This window comes from Leptidea sinapis, chromosome 41, assembly GCF_905404315.1.
Source record: "Leptidea sinapis chromosome 41, ilLepSina1.1, whole genome shotgun sequence".
NCBI lineage: Eukaryota > Metazoa > Arthropoda > Insecta > Lepidoptera > Pieridae > Leptidea > Leptidea sinapis.
The window spans coordinates 2,658,111-2,675,343 of NC_066305.1; the positions used below are offsets into that span (position 1 = coordinate 2,658,111).

The 17,233-nt window shown below is 38.9% G+C and overlaps 1 protein-coding gene across 2 annotated transcripts in view; it reads left to right on the forward strand.

Annotated features, from left to right (window-relative positions):
* Nucleotides 1-15,121, forward strand: part of LOC126976524 (cohesin subunit SA-1) — a 35,946-nt gene extending 20,825 nt beyond the window's left edge. Inside the window, exons 12-18 of one of the 2 annotated variants that reach the window (XM_050824899.1) lie at nucleotides 3,597-3,779; nucleotides 4,395-4,557; nucleotides 8,753-8,874; nucleotides 11,062-11,232; nucleotides 11,938-12,141; nucleotides 13,999-14,134; nucleotides 14,926-15,121. In XM_050824899.1, the coding sequence (XP_050680856.1) occupies nucleotides 3,597-3,779; nucleotides 4,395-4,557; nucleotides 8,753-8,874; nucleotides 11,062-11,232; nucleotides 11,938-12,141; nucleotides 13,999-14,134; nucleotides 14,926-14,999 (1,053 nt within the window). In that variant the 3' untranslated portion in view covers nucleotides 15,000-15,121. Of the gene's footprint in view, nucleotides 1-3,596; nucleotides 3,780-4,394; nucleotides 4,558-8,743; nucleotides 8,875-11,061; nucleotides 11,233-11,937; nucleotides 12,142-13,998; nucleotides 14,135-14,925 lie in introns of both variants that reach the window. The other variant, XM_050824898.1, reaches the window with a different exon arrangement.
* Nucleotides 15,122-17,233: the final 2,112 nt, after the last annotated feature.

Here is a 17,233-nt window from a genome sequence, read left to right on the forward strand (position 1 = left end):
CAGCGTTCACAGGCTTTGGATTCGAGCAATAACCGTCGACAACGACCTGTATGCTGCGCCCAGTCAGGAAGCTGGAGGTCCATTTGCATAAGCTCTCGGGAAGACCAAATGATGGAAGTTTTGAGAGGAGCGCCTTGTGCCATACACGATCAAAGGCCTTCGCTATATCCAGGCTAACTGCCAGGCCTTCCCCCTTGCTTTCTATAGCCGCCGCCCATATATAAATAGGTATACCAGAAGATCGCCAGTGGACCGACCATGGCGAAAGCCGTACTGCCGGTCTTTGATCAACTGGTGACCCTCAAGGTATACCGAGAGCTGGCGGTTAATTATGCTCTCCATGATTTTGGAAAGCAGGGAGGTAATCGCTATAGGCCTGTAGTTTGCCGGATCCGAACTGTCTCCTTTTTTTTTAGATCGGATGGACAAGGGCTGACTTCCATGAGTCAGGGACTACGCGTTTTGAATAAGAGTGCCGGAATAAACGCGTTAGCACCGGCGTCAACTCAGGGGCACACGTTCAACGCACTGTTGGAGAAATGCCATCCGGCCCGCTCGACTTCCTGACGTCCAACGAAAACAGAGCTCGCCTAACAGTTTTCTGTCTGAACTGTACTTTAAGCATAGAGCTCTGACACCACGGGATGGTCGGTGGTGTTTTTCCATTGTCGTCAAGAGTCGAGTTAGAGGCAAAAAGAACGCACAGGAGATCGGCTTTCTCTTTTTCCGTGTGGGCCAGGGTGTCATTCCTCATGTGCAACGGTGGCAGGCACGGCTGCTTGAAGTTACCAAGAGTTTCGACAACAACCAGAACTTGCATGTTCCGGTCGGGTAACTGGAAAGCTGCTCGCCGATGTTGCTTCGACTTCGCACGGGCGATTTGCCGCTTCAAAAATCTGGAGGCACGGTTATATTTCCTATTTAGAACTTTGCAGTTTGGATCCTTTGAGCTCAGCGCCGCAAACCAAGTTCGATACGCCTGTTTTTTGCAGTCAGATGCTGCTTTCAAATTCAAATATTTTTATTCAAAATAGGATGTTGTCTTATTGAAAGTCAAAAAAACTACCACCCATGCCAAAGTGAATGCCTCAGGCCTAAGAAGAATGGGCGCAATAAACTCAGCGGGCTTTTTTTCTTCATCAAAAATATGTTTTACAATTAAAGTAACATTGTACAATTAAACTTATTATTTAATAGCCTGAGGGCGGTCGCTCCATTCCCAATCTGTGGTATCATTAAGAAAGTAATTTATGTTATAGTAACCTTTTTCCACACAAACGTTTTTTAACAATTCTTTTGAATAACGTAATACTTTTGTTTTGAACATTTTCTGGGATCTTGTTGTAAAAGCATATACATCGCCCCACAAAAGACTTACTAACTCGACTTAGCCGAGTAGTAGGCATCATCAGTTTAGGTCTGTTCCTGGTGTTAACATTATGGTTATGACAGTTTCTGGCAAATTCACTTATGTGCCTATGAACATACATTACATTATCAAGAATATATTGAGAAGCAACAGTCAAGATGTTAATTTCTTTGAATTTTGCTCTCAATCATTCTCTAGGACCTAGGTTATAAATAGCGCGAATAGCCCTCTTCTGCAGCACAAATATTGTATTAATATCGGCAGCGTTGCCCCATAGCAATATACGATAGGACATAATACTATGGAAATAACTAAAGTATACTAGTCGCGCCGTATCTATGTCAGTTAATTGTCTAATTTTTTAACCGCGTATGCTGCAGAACTAAGTCTGTTCGCCAATCCTTCAATATGGGGGCCCCATTGTAATTTGGAATCTAGAGTTATGCCAAGAAATATAGCAGATTCCACCGGTTCTATCACCTCTCCGTTTAACAAAACATTTGCATTTACATTTTTGACATTTGGTACGGTAAATTTAATGAATTTAGTTTTCTTGCTATTTAACAATAGGTTATTAGCGCTAAACGAGTACATGATGTCAGATAAAATATCGTTCACTTCGTCATACATAGCTTGGTTTCTTTTCACTTTGAAAATCAGTGAAGTGTCGTCCGCAAACAATACTATCTTATGTTTTTTCTCTATAAGATTAGGAAGATCATTTATATAGAAAAGGAAGAGGAACGGTCCAAGAATAGACCCTTGTGGTACCCCCATACTGAGAGGAGTCCCAGGAGATCTCCTGCAATTCACGTCGACCCTCTGAATTCTATTGTTTAGATATGAAGTCAGAAGATCGAGCGCAGTTCCTTTTATGCCATAGTGGTATAGCTTCCTGACCAGCGTTGAATGTTGAACACAATCAAAAGCCTTAGATAAATCACAGAAGATGCCAAGTGCATTCTGCGATTCCTCCCAGGTATCAAAAATATTCTTGATAAGCTCAACACCTGCATCTGTTGTTGAACGTCCCCTAGTAAAGGAAATTGTTTCAAATGCACATGCAAATACACATTTTCGTGACACTTATTGGCGCATATAGATACTGGATTTAAAAAAATTCGTTCTCTGCACCCTCAAGAACCTCGGATACGATACACATATTGTTGAAATCATAATTTTGCGCGGCGGCCATCTTGCATTTAAAAAATGATCCCAAATTCGTTCTCTGCACCCTCGAGAACCTCGGATTCGATATCCATATTGTTGAAATGATAAATTTGCGCGGCGGCCATCTTGGATCTCTAAAATGATCCCAAATTCGTTCTCTGCACCCTCGAGAACCTCGGATACGATATCCATAATGTTGAAATCATAATTTTGCGCGGCGGCCATCTTGGACTTATTTTTCGTTTCATCGAGGTTGGAATCACGAAGTTTCACTTCAAAAATACGCTAGTCACGCAGCCGTTAGTATAAATATTGTAATGATCTAAGAAAAACGACATTTACGTGTAAAAAATAAGCAACCTAATCCGTCGACTTAAAAAGTAAATCGTAAATGTGAAGATGTTGTTACTAATACCGAATCAGTATTAAATGGCAGATTGTAATGGTACCAGTATAAGTTACCTATATTAGATTCCCCGGGCAACGTTTTTGGCTTTAAGTATCATTTAGTTCTAAATTCTAATCATACCAATACAAGTATCGATCCGTAATCTGTGCTCATACCAAAGAATATAATAGTGCAAGTACAGAAGGCTCACTCCGCAAATTCAATTAAAGAAATGGGGACTCCAGTCGCGATACAACTAGGAGCAATTCAGATCGCATAACCTACATTTAAATAAATTCATCTAGATGTTGCCTCCCTTTCTATCGCGTGATTCTTATCTATTCTGACGACGTTAGGGCTGTCTTCTTTTATATAATAATGTAATCTGAATCTTTGTTTTTATGTCACTTACACATTAAGTAAGTACCGACATACAAAGCTAAATCTGACCTAATCCTTGTGGTACTTTTCAAAAGGTATGTAAATATGTGGAACTTCGGTTACTTACTTACTATTCATTCGTTGATAAAAGAAATGGTTGCCATTTTGCCATTATTTCATATGTGACTATGCCATAATGACTATGATTCCTGATTTCGTTAGTAGTGGTAAACGTTGGAGGGACAGAGAGCAATATTAGTTAAAGACATAATATCTGTGACATTTCAGTCGCTGGTGTACGTAATCCGCTCGTGCTTCTACTCCCTGCTGTGGTCGCTGCACGAGCTGGAGGAGCGAGGCGGCGCGGGCGACGGCGACGCGGCCGGCGTGCTGCGGGAGCGGCTTCACGGCTACGTGGCGCTGTGCAAGCAGGTCGTGGTGGACGGAGTGACGCAGGAGCTGCGGGAGGAGGTGGGTGTTAAGTGGACTGTATATAGAAGGAGGATGGTAATACGCCTGTAGAACCATATATATTGATGAATCTGTCGCCGCCGTCAAGGACGCCGCTAAGGTAAAGTTCCTTTTCGTTTGTGTGGTAAAGGTTACTATAACATAAATGACTTTCTTAATGATACCATAAACTGGGGATGGAGCTGATGGGTAGATTTTGAATGGGTAGTTTTTGACGTTCAATAAGTGATTTTGAATCCTATTTTGAATAAAAATTTATATGAATATGAAACAGATAGATGAAATCAGTGATTGAGGAATTAGGAAGTCATGCCTTACCTTTAACGATGTGCACGTCGAGGTCAATTGGCCGCCTGCTGTTCTGACTCGACGATGACGAAACAGTGTTCATCACAAGCTTTCTTCTTATACCAATTACTGTTACTGGTGGTTCATTTGTTTTAATAATTAAGTATTAAAGTAGAAAATGCGAATCGACCTTCATTCGCGGTGACCCTCAGACGATTACTGTAGGCATGTCGTCTATACTTATTAGATTACACTAGCAAAAGAGATGGCGTCACCAGCCGCCCTCGCTCTCAGCACAGTCCGACGTCACTGCGCGGTGTGTTGCAGGCGTTCGTGAGTCTGTGCGACCTGCTGATATTCTTCATAGAGACGCCGGGCGGGCGCGGCGGTGACGACCCTTCCCGACAGCTGCAGCTGGAGGCCGACTCGCACCTGTGCGACCTGCTCAACAACGCCGTGCAGCAGTTCGTCTTCATCAACCCCAACTACGGTAACGGGAGGATGCATTATACTGACAACAGCGTCGTGCCATGTATGGTTTTACAACAACAAGCACGGTGTCTGCTTCTCTCATACGAGCGGTGGCGGAGGTCGCCCTGCTCACTGTCAGCACGATTATCATAATATTATGTCTAATTTTGTCTCTGGAGTATTAATAATCGTATGGTGGTCATTTAAACAAATTTATTCTGGAATATTTATGTTTCTGACCACGCGTTTTCATGGGATAAATATATCAACACTGTGCACTAAGGTGAATATGTTACTCATGAATATTAATCATCATGTAGCATTATAGTTATTATATTTTATTTAAATTGAGAAAAAATATGCATTATTTTTCAATAACACGTGTAATACGAATCGAAAATGTTTGTTAAGACTTACAATATTCCCCGCCCGCATACTTTGACCCAAATGATTGCGTTGTCTTACACCCTCCGTATCATATAGAAGAGTACTTCGTGCCCCGCGTCATCGATGGTGAATCGTGTTTCATCATACATCAAATAAATTTGCTATCAGTCATTCGTGGACGTCTAGTGTTAAGTAAAGTTAAGGAAGAAACGACTGTATTGTTTATAAAAGGTATATACAAAGTACAATTTTTGATGTACGTTTATTATATTGCATTTTTCACTTTATGGGAAGTGATTACCACCGCTCATGCTCTCTTGCAACGAATTTGGGAAAGTTATATACGATTATTTGAAATTCAATAAGCTCATCCCAATATTTTATTGTGTATTGGAGAATGACTCCAGCCCGAAGGCCTCGAAGCCCGTAACGTGAAGCGTGTAGTAGATCTATTTCTTCGTGGCATCCGTTAGGCAACGCAATCACTTCTATCAAGTTATTCAATGCGCAGCCCGCCCCTCGCTTGAAACGATGCCAATGTATTTTTTTAACTGAACGTTGTGTGGCCGGGCGGGCGCGGTGGGTGCGGGCCGTAACGTGCGGTGTTTGGTTGCATGTCCCGTCTGCGGCCGTCGCGTCCCCGGCGCCGGTAAGCCCCTTATCTCTCGCCACGCATTTTGCCTTAGTAATGACGCCCCGCCCCGCCGCCCGCGCGTCCCGCCCCGCTCCGGCCGGTATAATGCATATTTTTTATCTCAAGTCAACGATTCGCCTCCGTCCGCTGTGTGCTAACTCAATCTAACATTACTAAGGGAAAATCGCGTCCGCTTTGATGCGGCCCGAGACCGACGGTGCCCGCGCCGCCGCGCGCTCGGAGCCGGAGCCGGGCGCCGAGCACCGCGGTCTCGGGCCGCCGTTTACTTTTGTTAACTCGTGATCTTTTCAGTTCTGAGCATGCAGTATTATTTCCTAATTCTTTTGCAGGTTCATATTTCTGAATATTGCTTATGTTTATGACAAAATTTTCTCTTATAATAATAATAATTGGACACTTGTAATTGCACGACTAATTCCTTTTAGAGCTTCTTTTTTGATTTTGTTATACTATTATGCATGAAGCCATTGATTTTTATATATTAGATCCAATGACGTTCTATACGTATAGACAATACACCTATACAAAATCAAACCTGAAATATGGCACATGCCCCAAATGACACCATAATAACCTGGGACAGCTATGTCTATACATTTCTGCGTTTACTTCAGTTGTTTAAAATATTATTGGTCAATAGGCAGGCAATTTAAACACTATTTCAGTTTCAGCTACGTATTTTGAATTTAGAACCTGATTTGGACAGTGACATCAGTGGAGTAGCAATTAGGTATATGTTTAACCCCAGACGAAAAATTCTAGGGGTTGCTATAAGTTTCACGTTCGTCAGTCTGTCCTTATTTTCCGATCAAGATCTGTTCAGTCGGAGGTGTTTTTCGTTTTTAATAAAAAATTACACTCATATTATAAAGGGGAAAGTTAAATTTTTTATGATCTTGTGTTTATACTTGTTACTTCTTAACGTTCTAAATGAATTTGGTTGTGATTTAATAAATGAAGTGAAGTGGATTAATTGAATAATTTAAGGTAACCTTTAATGAGAGAAACTAATACTCAAATATAATATTTTTATTTACATAAAATAATTAGTTAAACTGACAATTCAAGTTCCTTCAATTAAATTAAATTTGTCTTTCAGACTTTAGTCTGTTAGATAATATCTTTTCCAGGGTATATTTTTGGTATATGTAGTGTAAGCGGACATCAACATAAATATTTGTATGACAGCTTTTGTCAAATTTTAAATGTGGTTAAATCCAAAAAACGTAAATCAATGAACTTTTCATTATCTCATGTACGGGAAAGCTGAAAAATATTAGCTTTTACATATTTGCGATATACATATGTATCAATTATCACTAGGTAACCATACTTCCGCGATAACGTATAAATAGCATTAGAATGTAAGTGTTCACGTTCTTGTAAGCCGTTCACATTACACAAAATACAATATTGCTAATCATTGTTCCCTAGGCCTTTAAAAAGTTTTTAACAAAAAAAACAACCGACTTCAAATACACTGTTTCAAAACAATAGATATAATATGCACTAAAAAGTGTAAAAATAATTGCGTATTTTTATACAATCTAATTAATAAATCTAATTCTAGTAACATCATTCATGTCCTGTGTTTGTAGTTACAAACCTACCTTTGCTGATACCGACCCCAAGAATAACAATAATCTCTTACTAGAATTAGATAGAGAAATACGCAATTATTTTTATGCCTTTTGGTGCATATTATATCTATTGTTTTGGAATAGTGTTTTTGAAGTCGGAATGAGGAGTTCCATTGATCATCATATCGGAAAGTTCTCAGGTAACAAAAATTTAAAAAAACATACAGACAAATTGAGAACCTCCTCTTTTTTTGAAGTCGGCTAAAAAGAGCGACTCTATTGTTTTCATTTCTGACTGTGTCCTTACATCTGTCCCATTCTGACAACCGGGTCTTGTCTTGGGACTTGTCAATAATTGTACCATATTTAATGAAAAAATATTCGTTTTATTAAATTACTTATGCTGTTTGCATATCAATCTTATATCAATAAAATAACCTTACCTTTTTTTTGAGTCGTTATTGTATTATTTAAGCACTTTTTATAGCACACTTAGGCTTGTTGATTGACACAGTTGACACACGACTAAGGAGAAAAGTGTGCTTACATTGTCTTTAAGCACACTTTTGCCGTTCCGTTATCAGACTGCGAATGACATGTCCATATGTATAGAACGTCATTGGTTAGATCGTACGATTTTTTTCTGATGATTTCTCTTACTTCTGGAAATATATTATCTAAATTTTATACGTACAAAATTTCTGGACGACGTATCGTATAGGTTTCGAATTTGCGCTTCCAGAGTCGACGACTCTGGCTATGCTAACCGTCCTTATACGCGTTACACATGTTCGAGACTTAACTCGGTATGATATCACCTCAAAATAATATATAATTATTAGAGTCGAGCAGGCTTACTTATGAAGTAGATTCAGTAGATGGAGCCTCGACTGATGAGTCTCACATACAACAACAGTTATGAAGGATGCGTCATACGGACGCCTAGTATAGCGATAACGCACGTTGGTTTGAGTACCAGAGGGGTTGGGCTCTGGAAGCGTGTGTCCATAAATTTTATTATGATAATTTTAGATCCGCCAGGCCGAGAAAGCTTCTATATATTATATCTCAAGAGTACTTAACACAAATTAAAGCAATGAGATGTTTAAGTGAATACTGTAATCACGTACTGGTTTCTATATATTTTTTCAATTAAGTACATTGTGATACATCAGAAAAACCGAGATCTACCTACTCCTAAAAATATTAACTTTTAAGTATCTTGTTGTCTGCATGTGTGACGTGTCGCGCGGCGGTTGCTCTGCTGTGTTTTTGCTGATAATTTTAGATACTAATGTGTCATACAATCCACAATGTTGCAATACAGCCTCTTCAACTGTTACTTGACGTACAAGTCACCAAAATCCGGTGGAGCTTTTGTCCCCGCGTTCCGCGTACTCGCTTTAGATGTCTTCCGCGGAAGCTAATAATATGTCAGCAAGAACGAGTGAAAGTCGCAACATGTTCAACAACAACGAACAACTTACGCGTTTTTCTACAATGTACAAACGCCAGAGTAGTTCGTTGTTACAATGTTGACGTCACAGCCGTTGTGGTGGACGCTAAGCGTGGCCGTGTTGCAGACGGACAAGACGAGAGACGCATCGAGGAGCTTCACAAGCGGCGCAACTTCCTGGCGGCCTACTGCAAGCTCATCGTGTACAACGTGGTGCCCATTCGTCGCGCCGTGGACGCCATTAAGCATTACATCAAGGTAAGCCGACACAATTCTGGCCGCTATTTTTCGTTATTGTTCAAAAATACTACAGGCAAATTTCTCTATTGTCCATTTTTGGTAAGATTTTCGAATCTCTGATATGTCCTTACCTTTCTATTCATTTGAAATCTATTTTAGTCCCTCCATAGCATGGTTTCAGCAATAAAATGTTTACCATAACAAATTTAACTGAATTTACAACTCAAGTAATCGATAATGTAGACAAGGGACACCAAGTGGACGCTATATATATGGATATTAGTAAAGCTTTCGATCGGGTCAACCACTCACTTTTATTAAGTAAACTACATAACGCTGGCATTCAAGGAACTTTGCTGTCCTGGCTCTCGTCGTTTTTATCGTACAGACAACTACAAGTTGAGGTTTGCGGCTATCAATCAGATCCATTCATGGCTCCATCTGGAGTCCCTCAGGGATCCCATCTAGGTCCTGTTTTATTTTTAGTCACAATATGTGATTTAAAATCCTACTATAAAATAAAACATAAATTTTAATAAGAGGATATATTACTTTAAAACTATAAAATAAATATGACCTATAAAATATAACAAACATGTTTATTGCTGCTACAGCGTTGACGTTTTTTTGGACAGACAATAGTCAAATTTAATCCTAAATAAAATAATAAGTAAAATGTAATTATTTTCACACAAAAGTTATGGAAAAACATTTGAGAGCAGTTTCATCATTTTCACAATATAATTTTTTTTTTTTGTAAATCAAACGAGTACAATCTTTTATTTAGTTTAATTATATTTCTCTGTCACAAACTTGTAAGAGCGTGATGAGCTGCAAGATTTTTTCATGCTGTTCGTAGTTTTCTATTTTAGATTGAATATGAATAGATATTTCATGATATAAAATATTACACATGGCGAAATAATGTTTTGTCAAAGACAGTGTATTTCATTACTCTCTTAACAATTATTCTCCTTTATTTTTTATATTGCTATGCTATTACTTTATTTTTAACTAGCTGACCCGGCAAACGTTGTTTTGCCATATAAAGTATAATTCACGCGATAGTTTTATAAATAATAAAATATTGCCTATATTATAACCTGTACATCATTTTGTTCTATTGTCAATAGTTTTTGCAGCGCACGCAAAAATAGGTTTTCGATTTTACACCTTGTGTTAGAAAATAGCAATTTTATTACGGATCCCTAATTTTGAAAAAAAAACATAGCCTATAGCCTTCCTCGATAAATGGACTACCCAACACTGAAAGAATCATTCAAATCGGACCAGTAGTACCAGAGATTAGTGCGTTCAAACAAACAAACAAACACTGCAGCTTTATAATATTAGTATAGATGACAATAGGACAGTCCGGCCGGTTCAATTAATTCATATGAGATAGAATTATAAATTTATAAGTAGACTGGATATAAAAAAGAAGTACTCTGTGGATAGTGGATAATACATTGTGCATAGGAAAATATACTGACAGGAACTTTCGTTTATTTTAAAACGAAATATTTTTGAAAGTAGGCTATGGTATAGGTATGGTCACTGATCTTTACTGTATACCATTGGACTGGCGGCTGTCAAAGTGCTTTTGTGTCTGTTTTTAATATTTGCCATTTTGGCGCTGTTGGCCATGTAGCGAGAGTCTGCGGTACTAAAACTAGTGATGACAACATAGATGGTGGGAAATTATTTACAAAAAAAAATGTGTATTTTATTACGTTGATTTTTGAAGTATAAATAACACTAAATACGAACGAAATTAATTTAAAATGTAAAAATACTTAAGAGTATTATACGTTCCTTCGCAGTCATTTGTATTATACGTCAAAATTAGTTCTCTGGACGCAAACGCATTTGCAGTCAAACATATGGAACAGCCGCTCTAGTGGTATTTATACATGTCAGTGGGTATGGTAGATGTATTTGGAATTGTACTGAATACAAATATCACGGACGAGTAAAAAAAGAAGGACTGCGTTGTGATAAAGTGTAAAAACAATACTATAAAAGTATTTGTGGCCATACATAATTATTTAAGGGAGAAAAAATTGTGTAACTGATATCTCCCGCAACCGCACACACACTAGCATAAAGGTGTTTCATTTGTTAATATCGGGGCGCGGAGTCGTTCTTTTTTTACTCGTCCGTGACAAATATAATATAGTAAATTGACATGGCAATTGTCGACAGTGCTACAACGATTACGGCGACATCATCAAGGCCACGCTCAGCAAGGCGCGTGAGATCAACAAGGTGAACTGTGCCCTCAGCATGGAGCTGGCCATGCAGGCGCTCTTCACAGACATCCGAGCACAGCACTCCGTGCCAACCCGCGCGCTGCCCGAGCTGCACGAGCTGAAGGTGACCACACTGACGATCTGTCAACCTCACTTGTACCCTACCCTACGAGGTAGCATTATCTATATTTATTTTTGTGATTTTTTTTTTATTTCAACATTCATGGGCAGATTTTGGAATGCAGCCCCGCCATTTAGACTGTTGGAAGGGTCGTCAATGGTATCTTCAGACGTGGCTTCCGTCGATCACACCTGATATTATAATTATACAAAGTACATTATACATTATTAAATCAATAGTTAGCTAAATATCAATTTAATTCAATTATAAAACAAGCATAATATTATATTATTTTTATTATTAATAGTAGTATATTATGTGAATGAATGAAGAATTGATGAATGAATGCGAATGAGTGAAGAAAGAATGACGCATTAAATATATAAGGTGAGTGTGTATGGGCAGGTCGGTGGCGGAAGACCTCGTAGAACATTCGTCGACCAAATCGGGGACGTTTTGAGAAAAGGAGAGATCCGAAGCACCCGCAATCAGCGAGCATGTATAAAAAGAGTAATGAATGTAGAGGAAGCGCGTGAGGTTTGTAAGGATAGAAGCAACTGGCATTCTATTGTCTCTGCCTACCCCGACGGGAACAAGGCGGGAGTGTGTATGTATGTATATTATAAACAAATATGTAAATTTTTACATTGAAAGTATTCGTACCTATGAGCAGTCTTTACTATTAGACGATACCTCTCTTGTCCTCAGGAGCTGGCCAAGCGGTTCTCCATGATGTTCGGTCTGGACGCCGTCCGCAACCGCGAGGCGCTGACGGCGCTGCACCGCGCCGGCATCTCGTTCGCGGCGCTCGAGAGCAACACGCACGCGCCGCCGCCCAACCTGCTGTTCCTGGAGCCGCTCGCAGAGTTCTGTCCGAAGTTGCTGCGACAGGACAAACGGCACGTGCTCAAGGTGGTCCCTCGTAATCTGTACTAATATCTGTATTTGTAAACAATTTGTTGTATTAAAAGTGATATCCGTCACTTCCGGGATTAATTATGCAGATTTCATTTGTAACCAAAATTTATGAACAATGCGAGACTATATAATCAAATCGAAATCATTTTATTCATGTAGGTCACTTACGCATGTCAAAAAAAAAAATTTTTTTTATTGAATCTACAGCAAAGCAAAGGGTTGAGCTAATGAGAAGAAGTAACAAGAAACACATTGCCACATATGATATATTATAGTCCACAACCTGAGAGTTGAATAAGACATACCAAGATTTACGAATCACGTGTCACTGGAACGGTTGGTTCAGTTGGTAAGAACTCTCGAACGGAACCCGAGAGGTCGGGGCTTCGAGTTCCGCATCATTCATAAATTTTGGTTACAAATTTTATTTGTATGATCTATATTTGTATTTAGATAATATGTAAACTTGGCATCAAATAATCGGGCAGTATATGATTCAGGGTCATGTTGGGCGCTTCCCAGTGCCAACTTTTTTCATTTGACCGCAACACAACAAAGAACGGCTGGAATCATCGACGATCAAGTCATCTCCGTTCGGCTTGATTCTTTGGCGTTGCGTAGAGATGTGGGTTCTCTTTCCATCTTCTAAGCGAGTGTTCAGAGGAGCTGGTCAGGTTGATTGACCAGCAGCTGAATTCCACAACTAGACATTACGTAAAAAAATCACATTGTTGTGTTTCATTCTACAAATTCTTAAGAAATTTCTTTACACAGCCACTTTGTGGAACCAATTACCAGCTGCAGTATTCCCGAACTGATATGACTCAAGGCCTTTAAGCCTAGAGCATACTCTGCTCATGCAATGGTATTGATGATGCCCATAACCAACTGGTTATATTATTCCTGAGAGCCACTTGCGTTTTGCCTCTCAAATTTGTAATATTTTATTGAATGGTTTGAAACACTGATTAGTTAATACAATTAACGTTGGTTTTTATGTAACTTGTATATTAATCCTGACAGTAAATATCATGACAATCATGTTTTAAAAACATCTTTAAATAAACAATGAATTGAAGTTGTAAAGGTTAATAATTGGTGTCCCTATTATATTTAATCATTTCAATCATATATTATTATTACTCACAATTGAAAGAATCTGTATATTGGAATCAATCATTAAGAATCTATATACCTTATGAACTAGCGCGTTAATTCTTATTAATACTACTATCGGAAACCTATTATTGAGTGGCCTTAAAATTCCGGTTGTATTTTCTTTTTATATGAGAGGGGGCAAAGGGGAGTTCGGGAAAACAGCAGCCGATAATTGATTCCACAAAGTGGCTGTGCGAGGCAAGGAAGTTCTTGCGAAACGCACGGTTGTGGAATGCCAGTAAACGTGATGCGGGTGGTATTTTGCATTTTTACGTAATGTCTGGTGGTGGAATTTGGCCGCTGGAATCAATCCGAACAGCTCCTCTGAGCACTCCCCGTGATAAATTCGGTAGAAGATGCAGAGAGAACCCACATCTCTACGGAACGCCAAAGAATCCAGCCGATCGGAGATGACTTGATCGTCGATGATTCGAGCCGCTCTTCGTTGCATGCGGTCAAATGGAAGAAGCTGGTACTGGGGAGCGCCCGCCCAGAGGTGAAAACAGTACTCCAGTATAGTTGCAGGCGGTGTCTTATTATGGAGTACTGTCTCGCCTTACTGAGTACATTAAGCTTGTTCGAGGCCTTATTTTTGTTCATGTGGGCTCTATTTTTTCCTAACATAATGTTTAATGGCGATTAAAAATTGCTAAATGTAAGTGTTTGCTAATTTGAGTTTGGTTGATCCGGTAGTTCCTGGAGTCCCGCTTCACCACCATGCAGTGGGGCGACGAGTGGGCGCCGCTACTGGCGTACCGCAGCGCTCTCATGACGGACGCGCCCGAGGAGCGGCCGCCGCCCGTGCGGCGACACTACACGCGCAAGAACAGTACGTTGAACAACCCCCACCCCCCCATTGACCAACGAGTTGAAACAGTATGTGTAGCGAGGCGAGTTAAAGAGACGTATCTGTCTTTCGGTTGCCGCGTTCGTTGTATGAGAACAGAATGAAAACTTCTAAACAGCATTTAAAATACTTATGAGTCGAAATAGTTACCAATATGCTAATAGTTTGCCTGAATCTTATGTAATTACATGACAACCCGTCGAACAAACAGACAGACATGGTGAAACTAAAGGACATCTCCCTGTCCTACTTAATTTTACATGCAAAGACATCGTAGATACTTAGAAAATTAAAACTACTTCCTCCTGTCATGTAATTCTGCTAGTAAATTATCAAAACATTACACACGACTGGCGATTAGCAAAGCGGGAGAGGGACTCTTAGGCTGAGATCTGTAGAGCGAACTTAGAGTTTGCTCAGACTTGTAAAACTTAACCGAGTATGATAAACCGCGAACTTGGTTTATGCACTGGGTTATCTTAGCTTAATTTCAGCTGTAAATTTTGCAATAATTTCAGCAGTAAATTCTGCAGTAATTTCAGCCGTAAATTCTGCAATAATTTCAGATGTAAATTCTATTAAAACGTAATCAAATATTACGTTGAGCTTAAACTCAGCTAAGTTTTAAGTAAAGCCTGAGCAAAATCTTAAGTACGCTCTATACATCTCAGTGTTACACAAACCTGCGCGCGGAAACGTCTTTCATAATCTAGCTTCACTGTCGATAGACCTCATTGTTGTCTACTGGTACTAATGATGATCTGTCATTGCAGAGGGAGTGAACGAGGAGGAGGAGGGCGAAGAGAATGCGGACTCTGAGCAGGAGTGCGGCTCAGAAAAAAATTGAATGTGACACAGAGCTGGTCGGTGACTGAGTTTTGTAAGATATTTGTTAACTGATGTTGTGTTAAGTAATAATATATTATAGCTATAATGTTTTGAATAAAGTATATGGTTTTTACTAATAAAGTCGTTTTATTTAACAACATAAAGCTTCTATCTTTAATCCAAAGTTGGAATGTGTTAATTATTTTGGAAACTTTGATCATTTCCCCATTCTACAGTTTTTTGAAGAGTTTAATATTTAATGAATGTTTAATAATAAAATGTGGTGCCATTTAATACGCGATCCCGATACCTACGCGGGTAAAAAGTACAGAAATATCCTTTCCACTGATGAAAAAATTTTCACAGATAAAGAGCAACAAGCAAAATAACAAAACTTTGCAAGTGGTTATCATGCTGCGTCAGTTATGGTTTGGTGGATAGTGTCTTATCAAGGAATCTCAAAAATTCATTTTCGTGAAAAACTAGCTATAATTCAATGTCAAAGAGAATGTAAATACTACGTAATAAGAGGTGGGACACTGCCCAATTAAAAATTACAATTAAGTTTGGTATTTGGTAATTATAAAACGTGCAGTGATTTGACATAAGTTTGAAATAGTAGTAATTACAATATGGCGATTGGCGACTATGTATAATCCGGCTAAGTTTGAAAGCGAACACTTGCTTAAAATGTAGTGGATTTCGGCTATCTCCGTTTTTTACAAGATTATAGCCGTCATGGTTTGGACATGTCGAGAGAATAAATGAAGAACGATTGACGAAGAAAGTGTATAAGGCCAGTGTGAATGAAAGTGTTGGAAGGGGTAGACCTAGGCGGACGTTTCAAGATCAAATCAGGGACGTCTTGAAAAAAGGCCAGGTCAAGGGTACCCTAAACCGGAGAGCATGTATGAAAGGAATAATGAAAGTGGACGAAGCGAAACAAGTATGTAAGGATCGTAGCAAGTGGAAAGAAGTGGTCTCTGCCTACCCCTACGGGAAAGAGGTGTGATTTTATGTATGTATCTAACCAATGACTGAACGTTTCGTACAATTGAGTGAATTGCTCTTTTTTAGAGAGTCTCTAGGCTGTTGAATGTTCTGGACTTCTAGAAGACTGACCTTCGTCTAGCCCAGATCTGAACCCGTGCAACTACAAAATATTATGTTCAGTTATAGAAGACATGGCCTAGAAATAGTGCGTAAAACCATAGATACAAATCTGCAATAAAGGCAAACCGTCATTTCAAATAGATTTTGTTTATTATTTATTTTTATTTAAAAAAATAAATATGTACATTTTTATTTTAAATAGATTTCATGGCCAGACAAGGTATATTTGTATAAATAAAAATTATATTTATACTAAATGCTATCATCCCCACCATCTGGATTTGTGGCGGTCCTCGACAGTGTCGTTTTGTAGAAACTTTCTTCGACGTACAACATAGCTGTGCAATGAGCTTCCTTGTGCGGTGTCTCTGAGCGACACGACATGGATGCCTTCAAAAATAGGGCGTACCTCTTCCTTGATGGCTGGCAACGCTCCTGTGATTCTTCTGGTGTTGCAAGAGAATGTGGGCGGCGGTGATCACTTAACACCAGGTGGTCACCTGTCCACGTACTCTCGGTTGTCCTCCTTATCCATAAAAAAATAGATTGATACACTATTTGACTAATAATTAAACAATAAATAAACAGACCTTAGCAGCTGTTAAGATAACAGTATTTAGATAACAAAATAAAAATTAGTTATTTCATGGCTATGACAGATTAATAATATCCACATGAAGTTATAATTGAAGGATTTTGATCCCTCCAAAGAAAAGGCGATATGGTAATACCAATTTGTGATAGGCAAGGCAAACTAACTAAAAAATACTTACATATTTTTTACATGTTTTCAAATATTTACTGAAAAAATAAATGGCATGTTTGACTTGAATTTATTCGTCCAAACCACATGAAAAAATTCAAGCCTAGAATAAATTATATTGTGAATAATTAAGAAAGCAGAGGCATACCGGAGCGGCAGTAAAATAGCTCCCACGTGACGCATTAATACAAGATATTATAACGTAAAGGAAGTACAAGGTGTGAGTAACTTCTTTTCTGAATACGATAAAGTAAAAAAACTATTAATATATTAGTTGTACTTGAACACATTCTCTGAATATGGACGAGGGCGCCACCTATTGGTGAGCAGCAAAATTTCTATAAACCTTACCTACACATTAACTATGTCTATAGAGT